This window comes from Pocillopora damicornis, chromosome 2 (genome assembly GCF_964200805.1).
Source record: "Pocillopora damicornis chromosome 2, jaPocDami1.2, whole genome shotgun sequence".
In the NCBI taxonomy this organism is placed as follows: Eukaryota; Metazoa; Cnidaria; class Anthozoa; order Scleractinia; family Pocilloporidae; genus Pocillopora; species Pocillopora damicornis.
The window spans coordinates 18,939,115-18,956,821 of NC_142671.1; the positions used below are offsets into that span (position 1 = coordinate 18,939,115).

General features: G+C 39.4%; 2 protein-coding genes across 3 annotated transcripts in view; one reads left to right on the forward strand and one right to left on the reverse strand.

The window, feature by feature from the left end:
* Positions 1 to 618: 618 nt before the first annotated feature.
* On the forward strand, positions 619 to 3,907 carry LOC113667458 (uncharacterized). Its single transcript, XM_089196156.1, has 2 exons — positions 619 to 2,579; positions 3,387 to 3,907. Exons 1-2 carry the CDS (start codon positions 2,010 to 2,012, stop codon positions 3,633 to 3,635), a joined length of 819 nt encoding a protein of 272 aa, XP_089052282.1. The 5' UTR covers positions 619 to 2,009; the 3' UTR covers positions 3,636 to 3,907.
* Positions 3,872 to 17,707, reverse strand: part of LOC113667457 (cilia- and flagella-associated protein 46) — a 45,650-nt gene continuing 31,814 nt past the window's right edge. The window contains exons 41-65 of one of the 2 annotated variants that reach the window (XM_089196151.1): positions 17,593 to 17,683; positions 17,112 to 17,255; positions 16,779 to 16,859; positions 16,553 to 16,699; positions 16,005 to 16,075; positions 15,681 to 15,759; positions 15,012 to 15,095; positions 14,335 to 14,499; positions 14,171 to 14,260; positions 13,481 to 13,570; positions 12,623 to 12,799; positions 11,892 to 11,992; positions 11,440 to 11,525; positions 10,664 to 10,857; positions 10,111 to 10,161; positions 9,529 to 9,605; positions 8,883 to 9,046; positions 8,179 to 8,279; positions 7,973 to 8,039; positions 7,507 to 7,542; positions 6,878 to 6,977; positions 6,175 to 6,287; positions 5,421 to 5,502; positions 4,981 to 5,117; positions 3,872 to 4,320 (exon numbers count right to left, since the gene is read on the reverse strand). In XM_089196151.1, coding sequence (XP_089052277.1) covers positions 4,034 to 4,320; positions 4,981 to 5,117; positions 5,421 to 5,502; positions 6,175 to 6,287; positions 6,878 to 6,977; positions 7,507 to 7,542; positions 7,973 to 8,039; positions 8,179 to 8,279; positions 8,883 to 9,046; positions 9,529 to 9,605; positions 10,111 to 10,161; positions 10,664 to 10,857; positions 11,440 to 11,525; positions 11,892 to 11,992; positions 12,623 to 12,799; positions 13,481 to 13,570; positions 14,171 to 14,260; positions 14,335 to 14,499; positions 15,012 to 15,095; positions 15,681 to 15,759; positions 16,005 to 16,075; positions 16,553 to 16,699; positions 16,779 to 16,859; positions 17,112 to 17,255; positions 17,593 to 17,683 — 2,815 coding nt within the window. In that variant the 3' untranslated portion in view covers positions 3,872 to 4,033. The remainder of the gene's footprint in view (positions 4,321 to 4,980; positions 5,118 to 5,420; positions 5,503 to 6,174; positions 6,288 to 6,877; positions 6,978 to 7,506; positions 7,543 to 7,972; positions 8,040 to 8,178; positions 8,280 to 8,882; positions 9,047 to 9,528; positions 9,606 to 10,110; positions 10,162 to 10,663; positions 10,858 to 11,439; positions 11,526 to 11,891; positions 11,993 to 12,622; positions 12,800 to 13,480; positions 13,571 to 14,170; positions 14,261 to 14,334; positions 14,500 to 15,011; positions 15,096 to 15,680; positions 15,760 to 16,004; positions 16,076 to 16,552; positions 16,700 to 16,778; positions 16,860 to 17,111; positions 17,256 to 17,592; positions 17,684 to 17,707) is intronic. The other variant, XM_089196152.1, reaches the window with a different exon arrangement.

A 17,707-nucleotide genomic window follows, 5' to 3' on the forward strand; every position in this document is an offset into this window, starting at 1 on the left:
AGCGGGTAAGCTGTATTTATGACGAAATCTGCTCCAGTGGTTCGATTTTGGTGTAGGCGAAAAAATCGCGAATGCTCGTACATGTGCTGATTCAAACGGTCATAACTTTTGAAAAATCGAAAACGTACAGGGGTTTTTGCATATTTTTGCCTATAAAGGTCTAAACTTAACGGCTGTGTAGGATAGAATCGTCAACCAGGTCCCAAATCCCAAAACTTAGCGTCTAAATCAAGGTCATTTACGGCCATCGGCCGATGGCGATTTCTAGTAGTCAGAATATGCTAAAATTCGCCTTTTCAAATATGTTGAGAGGGCAAATTCTAACTTTCTTGGCAAACTAGAAAGGTTTTTAAGCAATCTGATATAAATTCTGTGGCTTAACTATGCGAATCAAATATTTTACAACGTTACAAAATATGCCTATTTTTCAATTTTCGAGACGTTGCGACGGTCCCTACGGACTGAGAAATAATTATGGCCCGTAATGCAGTCAGAAAATTATTTCGAATCCAACCAAATCTAATTTAGTTCTTTCCTAGGTAAAGTCTTTCTGTTAACAGAGTTTCAGACAAAATTATTTTTGACGCAAAATTGACCGGGTGGAAATAAGAGAGACAGCCTCTTAAACGTTAAAAAACCAATTTTTACGTCCTCTCAATAATGAAACCTCGACAGCGTTTTAGTCACGTCACGTTTCTACTTTGAACTGAACACTACACTCGCATGTTGTGCCGAAGTTGAGACGTTATACCGTCAGAAACGGTTAACGCATCGGGCTATAGGCGAAAATCTTAGAAGAAAATAAATTACGTTTTTTCGGCAACGTTTTACCACACGTCGCCGTGGTGGCATCCTAATCTCCTTAACTACAAATGCGATAACAACCTCGAGAAACTTTACACCGGCATCTCGGGATTGTAAGATTGTATGAAAACGCGGGCTATTTTTCGACCACGTCTGGGCATAAACAGGCGTAAACAGGTTCTTGCTTAAAAAAACTAATTGATGTCGGAGGTAAACAAAAGATAATGCACAGTTTTTGAATCAGGGGCTGTTTTACTTGGGGAACAATGGGGTGATAGCTCTTACGGCTGACGGTTAAGAATAATTTTGGCCATTTTACGGCTAACAGTTAATTTCTTTCCATTTTAATTAAAAGAAAAAGTTTTCTCAGTTAACTTTTTTACGATTAAGGGTTAAAATTTGTCAATTTTTACGCTCAAAGGCTAAAGCCGTAGTACGGCTGACGGTTAACCCCATTGAGGACCTCATCTTCAACCGGAAATCTATTGGAGACTTTTCCTGTCTCGCCTGCTTTGAGAGTGATCCAAATTAATGTTAAGGTATATAGGACCTCAAGAACGCTTCCGACTTTATCCTGTATGTGTGCCTTACGGCTATCATCAGCCTTTTGGTGAATTCTGTTGGCTGTTAGTCAATAATACCTCCCGAAAGGATCTGTAAACCAGGTGCGGCGCCAAAAATAGCGTTTAGATAGGAAACTGCCTTGGTGCCTCTTCAAGCATTGAGTAAGCTATCCGGAAGTGTCAAATGACCGTCCTCTAGGAGGAAATTCCTTGCTCTTCGCTGGAATAGAAGATTTAATAACTCGAAATCTAAGAATGGTTCAGAAAATTACGTCTCTCCGCTTACGGTTTTCACCCTAGACTTTTTACCACAGAGGTCCCAAACGCGAACGAAACGCGGAAGGAAAGAAGTGAGTAAGCAAAGGACAGGAAGAATCTTGCTGCTGTTTTCCCTTTCTAGGCAGGAAAAGAAGGAGGCGTTTCGTTGAGAGGGATTAGTGAACCGATATCCTACCATTAGCTAATGTCATCTACTGTCTTCTTGTTTATAACCATTTGCCTTTTTTTTGCCATTTCGGGTGGCCCTTTGTTTCCTTCTTTCATCTATTAGTTACACACCATACGTCGCTAAAATTTAATCAATTTTGAGAGGCTCTTCCTTCCTTTTTTCCATCTTTTAGTTACACGCCATGGGTTATTAAAATGTTAGGTGATAACTATCAAGTTCAGCACGCTCCTTGGGATGTTACCGACGGAGGAGCCCTGGACTCCAAATATGGCTTGCAGTGTCTAGACATGTTTCTGCAGACTTCCATGTTGGAACCAACAACATATGACGTTATCATCTTCAATTTTGGTATGCATGACATAAACTTCAGCGGTAAATACCCAGAGGAATACGTCGAACCAGATGAATATACTGAAAATCTACGTTCTATAGCCTCCACACTGTTATCAACTGGCGCGAAAGTTGGATTCGTTCTCACAACACCCGTTCCCTTCAATGTCACACTCAACAACCGAGTTAAACAATACAACCGCTTAGCGGATGCTGTTATGAAAACATTTCCAACAGTAGTGACCGCTGACCTGTATACCTGGGTCACAGACGCCTGTGGAGAGCCACCTTACGAAAGCTGCATCATTGCTGAAGAACAGCCGAGCCCACACTACACAAAACCAGGATATGAGTATTTAAGTATAAGGGTCAAAGATTTGATTTTGGATCTTGTTCGAGGGATTGATCAAAACGCCCACCATTTTTGCCCGCAGGTACAGTATGTTGATCAAGCATGAGGTCAAGATGGCTGGATATTGACCGAGTTCTTTTCTTTGTTTGACTTTTTATGGACCAAGACGAAGTCGCGGTCCGTAAAACGGAAAAAGGGAATAAGGCTAATATCCAGTCACCTTGATTTGACAAGTTTTGTCAATAAAAGATTGATTAAATTCCAAAAAAATCATCGCTTTATTACGAACCATGATTTGCTTATTTCGAGAGACAGGAAAGAAAGCCAACTGTTTGTAGCACAATAAACCCACGGGAGTCGTTTATGTTTTCTTTGTTTTGACTGTGCTCTGTCGGCTTTTGACTCTACCGTCGACATACTCAAAAAATTACAAACTTTGTGTGCCCACTCCAAGTAATTTTTTTGCGCAGGATCAGAGCGGGTAATCCCGCCTATCATGCCCGCTCGGGTATCCAATTAGAACACAGGATTCGCTTCATATTGCCCTCCGGCACTGCCCGCGATGTAATAATATTCCTTCTTGGTTATGGTCATTCGTTATAATACATCGTTCAGGAGTAAATTGTAATCAACATTCAAAGGAACAACTGTTAATCATTTAAGTTCTGTAACGTTTAAGTCAAATTGTGCCAATTGTTGATATTTTACAGGACATTTTGTCGTCTTGTCGCGACCATAGGACAAATGAAAGATTAAGCATTGCTAATTGCGTATAACCGTCAGCCTACATGACCCATCTTAATCTAAACCCCACACCAGCCAAGATATCGTTTCCATTGGACATTATTTTGCAAAAGGTACTATATTAATCATTGCTTCTCTTTTTCAGCAAACAGCGAGAGGAAATCCTGTTACTTGCGAGGACAAGTCTGGTAAAGTGGTGACAGTGTGTCCTTATAATAGCACGTGTTGTGATTCACTGTTCTCTGTAACAGGAAAGGGCTGTTGCTTGCACAACCCAGAGGCCATCCCGTGTAATGACGGGAAGCACTGTTGTCCCGCAGGTTATGAGTGCGAATCCAGCTGCTCAGTTCACAGGTGTTCCTGTGCAAAGGCGGAAATTATTTACATCAAATGAACGCTGGTGCTTTACAAACCTCATTTTTGAGGGGTCGTTCATTCTTTCCTCTCGTTTTAAAATGAAGCAAACGTGAACAGTTGCCACCTCGAATAATTTCCATAAAAAATGAATCAAATCCGAAAAAAAATTGTCAATCGAAGCTTAAATGAATAGATTCGCTCGGAAATAAAATTACGAGCGGCACGGTTGATTGGATGTGGTTGTTTTTTGTAACAGATCAAACTCATTACTGATTATGTTGTTAAATAAAGACTCTCTTATTTTACAAACGACAGTCTACATAATCTTGTATCAGTCGTTGAAAACGACTTTTGTGGCAAAAAAAGTATATAAGTCACACTGGATTGACAAGCAAAATTTGCCGGAGCAACTAGTTGTCGGTTTTGAGTCAACTTCTACAACCCTTTGGGCGGATTCAGTAGAAGTGTAGGTGCACCATACAACACTGTGTTAAACCAGTGTCTTGAGAATGATAAAGGTTTATTTCTTTCCTCTTTTCCGCCAGCCCCTTCCTCTTCCACAGCTGTTTGCTCGTCACCAGTCCCTTCTATGTCGACATGACGCCCAGATTTTGAGCCTCTATCAGATGCAGCGTCAGTTTCCGGTACAACATCGGGTTGTTTGGGAAACTGTGCCAAGCCTCTCACGGCTTGTCCAACTGTTTTACTTGCTTCTAACATGCCTGAGAGTAACGTAGTTAAATAAGCTTCAGGTTACAACTAGGAAAAAGATAATTTCCAAATTTCCGATGGATTTGGTGAGAACTTGAGCAAAAAAGAAGGTCGCGAGTAAAAGCAATTTGAGGTAGATAAGAAATCGCGGTAGCTATTGAGACACAAACAGCATTATGAATATTTCATTTCTGGTCGTAAAACATCTTTGTTATCAAGGTGCCTTACAAAGGCTGGGTGGACATTTAAGTTGTAAAAAATTAATGTTATGAAAATCATCCGTAAGATTTTAAAGACCCTTAAAGGTTTGGCAGATTCATGCTTTCTTGACGGTTATCAGTTATGAGCGAAAGTTAACTCAGACAAGTCAGCTTTTCCCGGAAACTGATTAGGCTACAAAGTGGTCTTCAATTCAAAGTTTGAAACTATCTAATAGTAGATGGATTCAATTCAATATGGTTCCACAAAATGGATCATCCGAACACGTTGGGAATTACTTCAGTGATCGATATTTTGTATCTATAGCAACTATCTTCCTAGCCCTAATTCTTAAAAAGGGGCCCTTCTATTTACAAGATAAAAAATGTCTCAAGAACCAGAGGTCTCGTACATATAGCACTGATAAAAAAAAAAAAAACAAAAAACGAACTACGAAAGAGAAAATTGCTTACCACTGAGGTAGGTATCAAGTTTTTGTTTATTGTCAGACAGCTGGCAGTGCCACTGATTTGACACAACTCCAGCCACACCTACTAAAGAAAGCATCATAGCAGTCTCCAGTGGACGCTCCAGCCATAGTTCACCAACACTGCCATCAGAATAAAAAGAAGGGATTTGTTAGATTCCAGCTAGTACCCTTAAAAAAATTACGTGCGTCGTCACGCACCACCCTCTCTCTCTCCCTCTCTTTGAGGGGATAGCGTAATGCGTGACGAGAGAGTGTGATGCGTAACGAGAGAGTGTGATGCCTCACAAGTCCAAACAATGGAGACAGAGCAAGTGGTTCATGACGAGAAAAAATACGGGCTGCGGAGGAGTGTCACTCTGAAGCAAGTTTAAGAAAATAAATAGGTTGTAGAGAGAACTTCAAAGCCGCAATTTGATTGCTTACGCTTTAGTGGCATCATCTTTTCCCTGTCTGAGGAAACTCTGGCTTGTCTGAACCAAGTCCAGCAGAAGAACCAAGAGACAGTCTGGAAAAAAAAAATCATTCAAATCGCATTTGGCAATATCGTGTGGCATATAAAAAATTTCCAGGAGTTTCGTTTAGTGAATTACCGTCGTCTTATTCTCGATGTGATGACTGAAGGCGATAATAGTCATAATAATAATAATAATAATAATAATAATAATAATAATAATAATAATAATAAAAATAACAACAACAACAACAATAATAACAATTTTTTTTATGTGCAGATTTTAAGTCTCAATGCGCTTACATGTCACTTATAAAATAAAACTTCAATACAAAATAACTAATCTATTAAAAAAATTCTCATAGTTCAAAGAAAAAACTTCCAAAATAAAAATATTTTTAAGGTAGGTTCGCAAGACGATAACAAAACAGCAATTTTAAGAGAATTAATGTAGGTGCATAGAAGGGAAACGCCGTTGACTTTATAAGATATGAAGCAAAAGCACGTTGACCGTTTAAGATATAAAGCAAACGCACGTTGACCGAGAAGATATAAAACAAATACCACACAGTGAGCCAAACGGACTGGAGGGGAGGGGGCACCCCTAAAGGACCTCCGATGTGCAAACGCCAAAAAAAAAAAAACCAACAACACACACGTGCACAGAAGGAAAACAACTTCACAGTGTCAAGATTCATAAAATCATCGCACCAAAAGAAAGTTTACCTGTTACATTTATGGGTGCAAGCATATTAGGAGGCAGACAACCCAAATATCTTTCGGTGCCGTAGAAGATAAAGCCAGTGCTTTCGGACAGAAAGTGCTGAAATTCACCCACACTAAAAGAAAATACATGGGAGAATCTTCACGATAAAATTTTTCACGCAACTCAAAGGCATAAATACGAAAGACGTCGAAAGCATTCAGCTTTGGGTTCAATGCTTAGTACATGGAGACCATGTTCAACCATCTCTTAAAGGCAATTTTAAAGTGAGTATCGAAATTAACCTGGGAATAAAATAGTTCTGCCAAACGTTGCTCTGGGATTAGGCATACGGCTTCTCGCGCCACTTTCTAAATCAATCAGATGTAAAATCAAAACCACTCGACCACAGTTTGGTCACTCGCGTTTTCCCGCGCTTCAGATTTGCCAAACGTTTTTGTGATTGGGTAAACAGCTTCTCGCGCCACTTTCTTAACCAATCAGATGTAAAATCAAAACCACTCGCGTTTTCCCGCACTTCAGGCTGTTTGCTTGTATTTACTTTGGGATATGCAGTATTACTGGTTAGCTGTTTTGATTGCTCTGGTTTTGGGTTCCTGACACACGATCAAAATGCACTTTAAAACTAAGAGAAGCCACTGCAAATTCACACGTTTGAAAATAAAATAAAATATTTTGTGAACTTGGAATAAATTCAAGACATACCTCGGAAGGTGGTCACTTCCTGTTATACCATTCCACTTCGCTGTAAAATTTTTGTATTTGGTGACGGCATCATTAATTACCTTACACGGGTTATCATCACCTACATATAACAAAAATAGAAACATCTGTATTATTTATTCAAAATCGACTAGATTCATATCAGCTGAGAGGCAAAAATCATCAACTTAACCCTTTAACTCCCAAGATCTCATTAGTAATTCTCCTTACAGTTCTTGTGATGTTAGTTTGGAGAATTTGGTATTGGATCAACTTATAACCCCCTAACTGATATTTTTCTTTTTTCTCATCACTTATGGGTGTTAAAGGGTTAACAGATAGATTCCACGTTGCCGTGCGTATGTTCAGTAATAGATTTCTGATAACGTCAAAACGTGGAAAGGACACATGGCGCAGCGGAGTATCACCTTGACATATTCTGTGATCTATCACTGTACAGACCTACGGCAACATCACGGGAATGTTCTTGTTTTATATGATAAAAAAGCAAAACGTTGTAGTGGTGACGTCATCTGTGCGTTTGTCCTCCTATAGACCACAAGCAAAACTCAATCGAAATGCGAGTAGGATTTATTTTATTTCATGAAAAAATGTTGCATAACTCGGTTTACCTTCCTCGTCGCATTCGTTGTAAGGGTCGACAATGTCTAAAAGAAAGTCAAGATGTTTTATAGTTTCCGTATTTGCCGACGGTTTGACCATAGCCTTTTTGTGATGATTGAACAACAACTAATTCCATCGACCTCGTCGAAAAAGCAAGCAGCACTTGGAACGGGAAAATGTTTTTTTTGCAGATTCATAATTAGTTCTAACTATTTTTATTTTGATAAGTTGCAGTTAACTACATGATCTGATTGGCTTGATCGACCAATTGCTTCATGTGTTTTAAAGAACTCGCACTCAAAACAAAACCAAACTAAGGTGTATTCCTCTCTGCGTACTAGTCACCATAAGGTCCTCTTACAAAAACAAAAGTGGGGAAATCTTGGAATTAATGAATTTGATTAGTAGTCATACAATTTACTTCTAATCCATATCACAAAAATTGATAAAGGAAGAACTCGCTGTAAAGGATACATCTTATTCCGTTAAAATCAACCACAGGACCTTCTTTGGGAACACCAGTTCCAACCTCTTTACCTCCCTGGAATGAAAAATAAAAAGCATGCTAAATTCTTACGAACAATCAAACGGGCAAACGTACGACGAGGACATAAGAAGGAAAGGAACACGAATAACAGAAAAGAAAAGAATTGAAATAACTACTTGAACTGACTTCTTACCTTTTTCTCACTCTTTTGTCCTGATTTCGCTGTTGATGGCTTATCTGATTTCGCTTTGTCAGGTTTCTTGCCCATTTTTCCAGTGACTTTAGTTGTACTTTCTTCAAATGCAGAACGCAAGAAAGTTATATTAAAAACGCTAAATACATCAGCAACCGCTCGTGTTGTGTGATCGTGTTGTGTGATCGTAATACTGAGATATGTCCTAAGAATACTCCTTGTCGGTGATTGTTATTGACGCCAGTTTAACAGCCCGAGCGGAAGCCATCATCAGATTCAATATAACAAAACTATGACTATATCTCACCGTCGATAACGTTCGCCAAGTGATTGATTTATAGTTGAGTGTCTTGAGCAATCCGGAACTACACTGGTTCTACCTTGTTTTGCTCTATGATTGGTCCATTAAACCCGTGCCACTCCTCTTACCAAAGCGATTTAAACTTAAACCAACTACACCTTTGTCACTTGCGTTTTCCAACACTTCAGGTAATTTATTTTGGCTTTACTTTGAGTTCTCCCTACCTACTGGTGACATTTTATTTTATTCTGTTTGTTTTTGTGACTAAGTCGGGTTTTATTCATTGTCACCCAGTCCAGAAGCGCAATAGTGAGGGAGAAATTTGAATGTATTTCTCAAAAAGACGAACTTCCTCTTTGGTATTTCATTATCCTCAACGGCATGTCTTAGCAACACTTCATACCTGAACGTTCAGCTGGGTGCACACGATGATAATGGAACTGTAGAGAGAAGTCACGTGATATGCTTGTAATTTGGGGTACAGCAAAAGTCTTAAGAGCCTCCAGAGGTAACTGAAGTAGCCATTCATCAGCTAACAAAACAACGGACTCTGAAACCGCGTCTGGACTGAAGGAAACATAACAGAGAGTAACTAAGCTAAGCCTTACCAACGGCTTAAATTTACCGCTCACCGCCGCCACAATCCACTGTTTTGTGCGCTGTGGACAGTCTTAGAGTGGTTTATATAGAGCATTTGAATGTGTTCATATATGAGTATGCCGTAACCTAAGTATCTGAAAAAGTGACTATATGCTCTACTACAATAATGTGTACACACGTTTAGTAAATTTCTGGCCTCTGGTTGGATTAATAATACCATACGTGTATTCAATTCAGTGTTCTCAGTAGATTTTGCTATGTATAAACCCTTTCTGTCTTTTCTTGGATTAAATTCAGCCACGAAATGTTTAAGCGCGAAAATTGCAATCGGAAGGTTTCTGTAAATAGTTAGCACCTCTATTTGATTTAATACCGACAATAGCTTAATAAGATAACATTGTTACTGATATAAATTTTATGAAAATGGTCTGTGCTATCAGTTGTCTTACTTTAAAGCTGGATGTAGTTTAGTTAAGATAGGGTCTAGGTAAGCTTCAACTGCTGCCACAACGTCCCTAAAATGCGACTACAAAGGAAAATACAGATTTAAACGCGAGGTAGTTTTAAATGAAAAGACAAGTCACTGACTAATAAAGTGGACAAAACACGCATCATGCCTTTCAAAAGCAGCGAAAAAGAACCAGAGAGATTTGCACAGAAAAATAGAGATAAAAAAAACCAAAGACGGGAAAGAGCAGGTTTCACAATACTTTTCAAGACAGAGGAAGTGTGGCCCACACAAAGGAAAATACTGTATTGATGGTAAATCTTCCTTGATGTCAACGAACGTTTCCGATCATGATCTCTCAAGACTGTCTGACAACGAAATGTCTCCAATTAATCATCAGCTCGCTCCACGGCGTGCAATTTAACGACGAAACGCCCCTCTCTTTTCACGGTTGGTCTTTTAGTGCCAAGACAAACAGCGCCTGATAACTTTTGCAGAGTTCCTAAACCCAGTGATATCTTTCTCTGTATTTTCGAGAATATCAGGTGCTTGCATATGAATAGAAACCATAGGCACGACTTACCTCAAGCTGAGATTCTTTTTCAGCAAAACTAGAATCAATCGGCAACAGTTCCTTTATAGTTTGGTGTAAAAGTTGATTTAAAATCATTAAATGATAGCGAGATATAAGGTAAACTTCATTTTTCTGTGTGAAGCTTTTTTGAAATTCCAAAAACTTCTCCTTTTACGCTCTCATATGTGACGAGGATTGGAAAGTTTTCCTTTTGCCGAATTCAAAATAGATTTTTCGTCTACCAGTCAACGAGAATATCGAAAAAAATATTCCTACACTTTTGCAGTCCATCAACTGCTGATTGATACTGCGCGGTTCATTTGGTCGTGCAAGCGAACACGAAGGCGGTCAAAGGCAGGTAACACAACTTATCAAACATCGTCAATTTTGGGTGCAGCGGCTTTAAATATAAACATTCGTTAAAATGATTTTTCTTAGGATTCTGTATTTTATTAGCTCTACGGTGATAGAGGTTTTTATAAAACAGCAACGCGCGTTGGAACGATTTTGCAGAAGACGTCGTTGTATGTTTACAGCAACCTGGTGGTACCAGCGATCTAACCTGACTCTCCACCTGTAGACTGTTGTCCTCAAGTTTCGCCAACATCTTTCTCCTCTGCTCCTGTTGATTTCTAACATAGGTTTGTCTCATGAGCTCGGAAGCAGTGTCAGATTTGAACTGACTGAACTCTTCAATAAGTTGCTCCAGTTCCACTGCACTCACAGCTGCGCGGGTTATCATGGCCTTTGAGGGAACTAAAGAACATAAAAAGAAATATCAACACCATCAGAAAGAATAGAGAAAGGCAGAATAAACTTTCAAATATCAAATGTTTTCGTAAAAACTATAGAGAATTTACAAAACGAGTTTCACGACCCTGTGCCTGAATTAATTCCGCCTTCTAAGGGTTTTTTTTTCCAGTTCATTTATTTGACATATAGTGATCTTTCATTCATTCATTCATTCAGTTAGTCTTTTTTGTTCCGCGCACAAAAAACTGTACCTTTCGGGAGATTACAAAATATCGTTTTGGGAGTTAGAAAAACAACCCAGAAAAAAGTAACAATTAGCCGACAAAAAACAAGGCAGGCTTAGGAGCAGGAGAATCAAACTAGATTCTGTACATGATGCACACATTAAATTTTCCTCTTTTTTTGGTGCAGGAATCATGGCGTACTGCCTTAGGTTCAGTACGCAACCATGGATACAGAATTCTACACACATCGTTAGAAAAAAAAAAAAAACTTTTTAGGTACAGGTATAATATACTGCGTTTGTTAACCCATTTAATATTCTTGGTGGGTGACTTAGGATAAGCACAAAGGTGCAGTACTTACCGGGAAGAGTTGATGCCTGCTTGTTGGCTTTTCCGCTTGGTATAGGAGATCGACCCTTATCCAGCACAGCTCCATAAAGGTAACATCTTTGACATACACGGATGAAAAATGAGAACATCAACATAAGGTAAAAACAACAGCAATACTTGGCAAAAAATATGGTACAAACAACATCCATCACGTAATAAACTTTGTTAGTTTAACTTGTAATCCGATCGCAAGGACTGGACAATAAGAAAGAAAACCAAGTTGACACTACAGCCTTTAAAGTCCTGCTGACTGATCAGCCGATTGTCATCGGCGCTTAATGAGGCACACCACTGTCGGCCGGATGTATAATTAACCATAATTTACCGACGAAACCAAACAAGAGCAAGAGGTACGGTTATAAACTCAATCACAGCAAAATATTAATATAACAAAAGTTTAACGCGAACAATTTGACTGCTCACCTATCGGGAGAATGCTGGAGCACGACAAACTGAGTATTCATGCTTGAAAACTCACGAGTCAGTTCTAAGTGACTTCTTGTGATTGTTAACCGCCGCCAAGCCTATTAAAGTCAACCAACAACGTTAGTGGGTAACACAGCGATAAGGTACATTCGGGGGAGAACCACTAGAATGCCAAAAATTTCCCTTGAATAGAGGTGTTCATTCAGTGAAGGTAACAGATGTAAGGTTTTAGAAGCATTTGCACATTTAAAGAGTGCCTTCTCCTGAATACAAGTTTTTCGAGAGAGAGGTTGCACTGTACCAGCGGGTATCTGAAGGTTGCACTCCATTGCAAGTTCGCCTAATATGAATTAGTTCGCCCCATAGAATACAACAAGTTCGCCCCCACTTTTGCCGCATTGCCCTAGAATCTTTCAACTCGTTTCCTTAAGGCAGAAAGCGCTCCTTTTCTGGCGAATCCGATATATTGGGATCTTTACTAGGACCGTCATTATTCCCATCTTCGAACATAGGATTACGCTGGTCGCATGGAAACGAGTTGAAGATTTGGAAGCGAACTGGTAAAGGTGAGGGGAGGATTAATATATTTTATGGAGTGAACTCGTCGTAATGATGGCGAAGCGATAAGGAGCAAACTTGCAATGGGGCGAAACCTCCATAAGCCTTTCATCGTATTGAATCTGGAGTTAGTCAACGACTCTTGAGTAGACTTTTTTTTTTTTCTTTACCTCACAGTCGGCAAGATGGTTAGAATTTGAGGCCAAAATACTCGATGATGTATCACTCAAGAACTCCATGTTAGTAAGTAGTTTTCTCTGGTGTAGTAAGGCTGCCTGACGCGACACAGAAGGGTCCTGCTGAACTCGTCTTAATACCCCTTCCAGAACCTGAGATGCATGGCAACTCTAAGCAAGACAAAAAGTGAAGGTAATTGGATATCAGACGTCTTTAATGTGCCGAGTGAATAGTCAACTGCGTATGGATATTTGTACTTGCTTGCACGGCTATTTCAACTATTTGAGTGTTTTATTACATGGTTGCCTAGAAATCCTATGTTTTCACTGAGAAAGGCTGTTTTAACGTTAGTTGTGTAACGACCCCTTTCTTCGCAATACAGTTTTGGCTAAATCAGGGATTGGCATTGATTTGTTACAACGCTTTTCCAGATTAAGGATACAGCCATGGTTGCCTTGTCCCTAGACTTCTCTCTAAAAAAGAGAAGCTACAAATTTTGGCTTTAAATAGCAAAGGAAGGACACTTCATACAGAAGAGAAAATCGCTCAAGTCCATGATCCCTACCACAAAACCTAACGCTTCACCCTGTGATGAAATGATCTGTTATCGCCGGATAAAATGCTCTCCACTATCACAACAACAACAAGTGCAACAACAACAACAAACACTTCATTTTGAATGAAGTAGATGATAAAAATCAAAGACTGTAATCTCCCTAATTAAACTTGGACATTAAACGAACATCAACAACATCATTGAACAAAACTTATACCAAAAGGATCCTACAGAAATACAGGCTAAAGTTTGACTGAAATAAAACTATGAAAAGTTTCTCAACCGTCAAAGATACCTGAAACAGTGCCAGATATTGCGAGGAGGTGAGTGGATCATGAGCGCCAATAGAATCCACCAGTTCACGAGCTGCCTCACAAACAATATCCTGACCAAGGCCGAGAAAAAAAGAAGACATAACTTACCACATCTCGCATACAGATGGGGGCATATAGTTAACGACTATTCACCGAAATAGAGGTGGCTATTGGTGGATGTTGACCGAAAGCGAAGCGGCGAGGTAAATATCCACCGCTAGCCTCCGACACTAAGGTGAATAGTTGTCTCAGTATATACTAAAACAATGAAATAATATAGCACATGATTTTAGTACGTGCGCGTGAAACAAGGGGTGGCCTCTTAGAAGATCATTTGTGTTAAGTTCTAGTACAAAATTCTTGGGTAATCTTTGGTAGATTGACATTCTATCCAGGAAGAGTAGCAAAATATGTTCCTACTCACTTCAAGCTACAGAAACCTAAATGAGCTCCGATTGCAAAGGGTTAACAGATTCGCAAGGCTTACCACCTTGTACCAAGTACTAGTTAGCGGGATTTAGCGAAAAGGCCTCACCTGCGTGACAAAGGCGGTACTGCCACGAAAACGAACTCACACGAGCAATCTACTTAACTCCGAAGAGGATTATAAATCCTACCTCGACATATCAACTAGAGTTACTAACTAAGAACATTACTTAAAATGTACTAACTTTGAAGCCGTGTTTAAGTCCCATCTGTACACACTGTGACAGACATTCCACTGCTTGGCTAAGATATCTCTTAGAAGTTGAAAATTCAGCCTGAAAGGGAGGGAAAATTTAGCATTGTGGACATGCTCAAAGGCGATAACATGGCATGACATGAAGGAGCTTACATTTAACTGAAGTGCTTGATTGGTGAGTTTAATAAACTCTCTTGATGGATTCGGAAAAGCCTCTATTTCCGTATCGCCAGTGCCCTGGTCACCCGTTGCAGAATCTGCAACGGTCGGGTTTAAAGGCTTGGCTGCTCTGTCTTCTTCTTCTTCATCGTGTGATAACTGTTAATATGTTACAAAACGTTAAGTCCTCTGTAGGTATTATATCCTATGTTCTGTCAAATTATCAATCAGAGATTTCTTTAGAAAGAAGTTGTTTGAGTCAAATACTTGGTCGTCCACAGTTTGTTACAGGTTTTCGTAAAAATAGTCAACACTTATGTAAAACTGTTGGCTAATCTAAAGCTGGTTTTGAACACCGTCAGTTTGCTCACAGCCGCAGAATTCTTGTAACAAACGAACCTTCCTATTTATTAACATGTCAGTTTGCTCTCTGCTACTGTGTTCAGTCAGCGAAACAAACGAATTATGCTTCCAGTTGAAAATAAGTTGACCATTCTATTAAAAACTAGCCTGAAATACTTTGCAATTCAGCTAGAATTCAGCACGGCCTCTGGCGCAAACGTAAGAAAAAATATCTATATTAGGATTATGAACGGTTCCTCGACTAGTGAGAAACTTAACCTTATGGATTGTTACGTGCACAAGACGAGCGAAAGTGTTATTTGCCCTACCTCTAGTTCTTTCCACTGGGTATCTGAATCAGGAGCCGTGTGCGCCGCTAGTACACCCAGGCAGCAGCCAAGTATGTAAAGTGTCTGCCAAGGTAGAAGAAGAAAGAGTACAAACCGTTGATCAGCTAAACAGAATAACTTTCTTTTATGTTTCAAAGATATGAAAAAAAATAATTGTTTTGGAAACAACATGCGAGGAATGGTTACATGCAGGTCACCTTTCCTTGAAAGAACAGAATAGAGGAAAATACTACAAGGAGTTTATGACAATTCCACGCAAATCAGCAGTTTGCCATGAGCTCGAGGAAACTTGAGCGGCCGATTCGTAATTTAACGATTGATCTTTTTGTTTTACATTTAGTGGTCGCCAAGGTGGCGCGAGTTTTCTACAGAAATCACAGAGCGAATTCATGCAAAACCAATGCAATAAACCGTTATCACGCAGCGGCTGTGTCGAATTTTACGGATACAAAGTTTTGTGCCTAACCCTCAAGTCTACCTTTGATGGCGAGTGTGCACAGACAAACAAATCTTTTGTGTCCCGGGGAATGAAAAAGAATGCTGCGTGCTGAAGGTCCATCTTGGATTACTTTCGAACCTAAATTGACAATTGCTCTATGCCGTGTCAAGTTCAAATAAGTCGTCTTCATCTTGTATCATTTTCCTTACCTTAGCCCGGAGATATGCCACGTTACCCGTAAGGCCATGCGCCATCGATAGCTGCATCAAAGTATCCTCGGCGAGAGTTCTTCGAAAAGAAAAATGTAACAAGAGTAAGGAATGAGGAATGGATGGGGTACTGAGTAAAACAGAAACAACACGTTTAACGAAATTTTGTAAATTACAGTCGAAAACTGATGAAATAATCATCGCAGTTTAATGGGACACTCCTACAATGGCAACAATTCGAAAGAAATTAAGAAAATAATCACTTTGGAGTATAATGAAGAAATCAATGGAACAAAAAAAAGCGGACATCTGTTCAAAAATTACCTCGTTACTTCTCGCCACTTTCTCTGCTTCTCAGTTGGCGGGGGCTCCACACCAACGTAGTCGTCTATCATCTGCAAAAAAAGGAATCAAAATCAACTAGTTCCTTTTCTTTCCCAATACTATGTTTACTGCAAAATGTAATATATTGAATTATAAAAAGAGCAACTTTTGGCATTAAACACTCGCAGCCGACTATAGGTAATCATGAACTGATCTGATTGGCTCGCTTGAAACCCACTAATCAATAAATGATACAGGATTCCCTACTTCGCGTTAATCGCACCCACAATTCTCTTTGGACTTAAGCTTAGCGTATGGGAGCAAACAAACATAAACGTTTTCGTTAAAAACAAAAATCCGTCGACAACTTTTGCGTCAATTAGACAATCAAGACGAATTCGTCGTACACAAACAAATTCAATCTTGCTTTGCCGGTCATTTTCTCACAAAAACACTAACTCTAAGAGAAAAGGCAATATGAATGGGGTGGCAATTAGGATACAGACAATAAATATCAGTTTCATTTCCTGAGTAAAAACTTTCCTTACCTTCTCGATGCTCCCCTTCTGTGTCTCTAATTCTCGTTTTCCTCGATCTTCACTTGAAAATAGTTTCAACATGTCAACCATCAGCTTTGAGATGACAAGCTTTGCGTCTACCGCCTCTCGCTGAACAGGCAGGCTTAGGTTACGGAGCTAAAGAAAAAGCACATTTCGACATAAGTGTACCTTGGAATAACTCTAGGTATGAAGTGATAAGAATAGCGACACCCACCTCTGACAGACTGGAAACGGACTGGACATCATGTAACACAGCATTAGATAGACTTACAGCTGTTTTCAGGATATCGAAGGCCTAAAAAAAACGACACGATAAACAAGTGAGACAAACCTATCATGTGTACTGCGTCCACGTATATGTGCATCACGATTGTGTTTCTGCTCATACGTGAATTTGATACCTGCAAGGTAGTTCCCAATCAAGAAAATTTCATGCGAAATCATGAGATTTTTAGGTGTACTTGAGAAATGCGTGTATCCTTCTTAGCTTCGTGCGCGCGAGTTTGACTGCGTAAAACAGCCCGTGCGAGGAAGCCTGTGTGGGTACCTCGAGAAGATTGTCTTGTCTTTCCTCAGGGGTGATACTATCTTCAGCAAAGGCTCTCTTGATGGCTACAAGTTTCAACATGACCTTAACAGCCTCTCGTTTGCGACCCAATGTGCTAAGTTTTTCCGCCGCACGGGACAGATGCTGTGATCAGAGAAAGACAACACAAGAGTCATATTTTTTTAATCTTAGGTTTCTTCTAAATTTGAGAGTGAAACCAATATCCTTTATAAAAAACATAAGGATAAAAAAATATATTTTGATAAAAAGAATGGACTTATTGAGGGCTTTTTAGATTGACTGATTTACAAACAAATTATTACTATAATCATTCTGTTATTTACCACTGATAAATAATACCGGTAGATAAGAAATAGAAACAAATATAACTCAATTAAAGAAAATTACATATTAAAAGAAGTAAAATGTTCACGAAATTACAAATCAACGTAAATAGAGAATTAGCATGTGGATCACCCACCTTGCAGGCGATAATCAAATCCTTGCGGGCATATTCTTGCTTTCTCAAATGAGGATCATTGACAGCGTGATCAGACAGTAAAGTACCCAGCCTGAAATGAACACATTCATAAGAA

Bases quoted from the DNA above. Each gene is read 5' to 3' on its own strand.
- LOC113667458 (XM_089196156.1), top strand. From the start codon at position 2,010: ATGTTAGGTGATAACTATCAAGTTCAGCACGCTCCTTGGGATGTTACC. The intron at 2,580-3,386 runs GTACAGTATGTT...TCTCTTTTTCAG, and splicing joins CCCACCATTTTTGCCCGCAG to CAAACAGCGAGAGGAAATCC.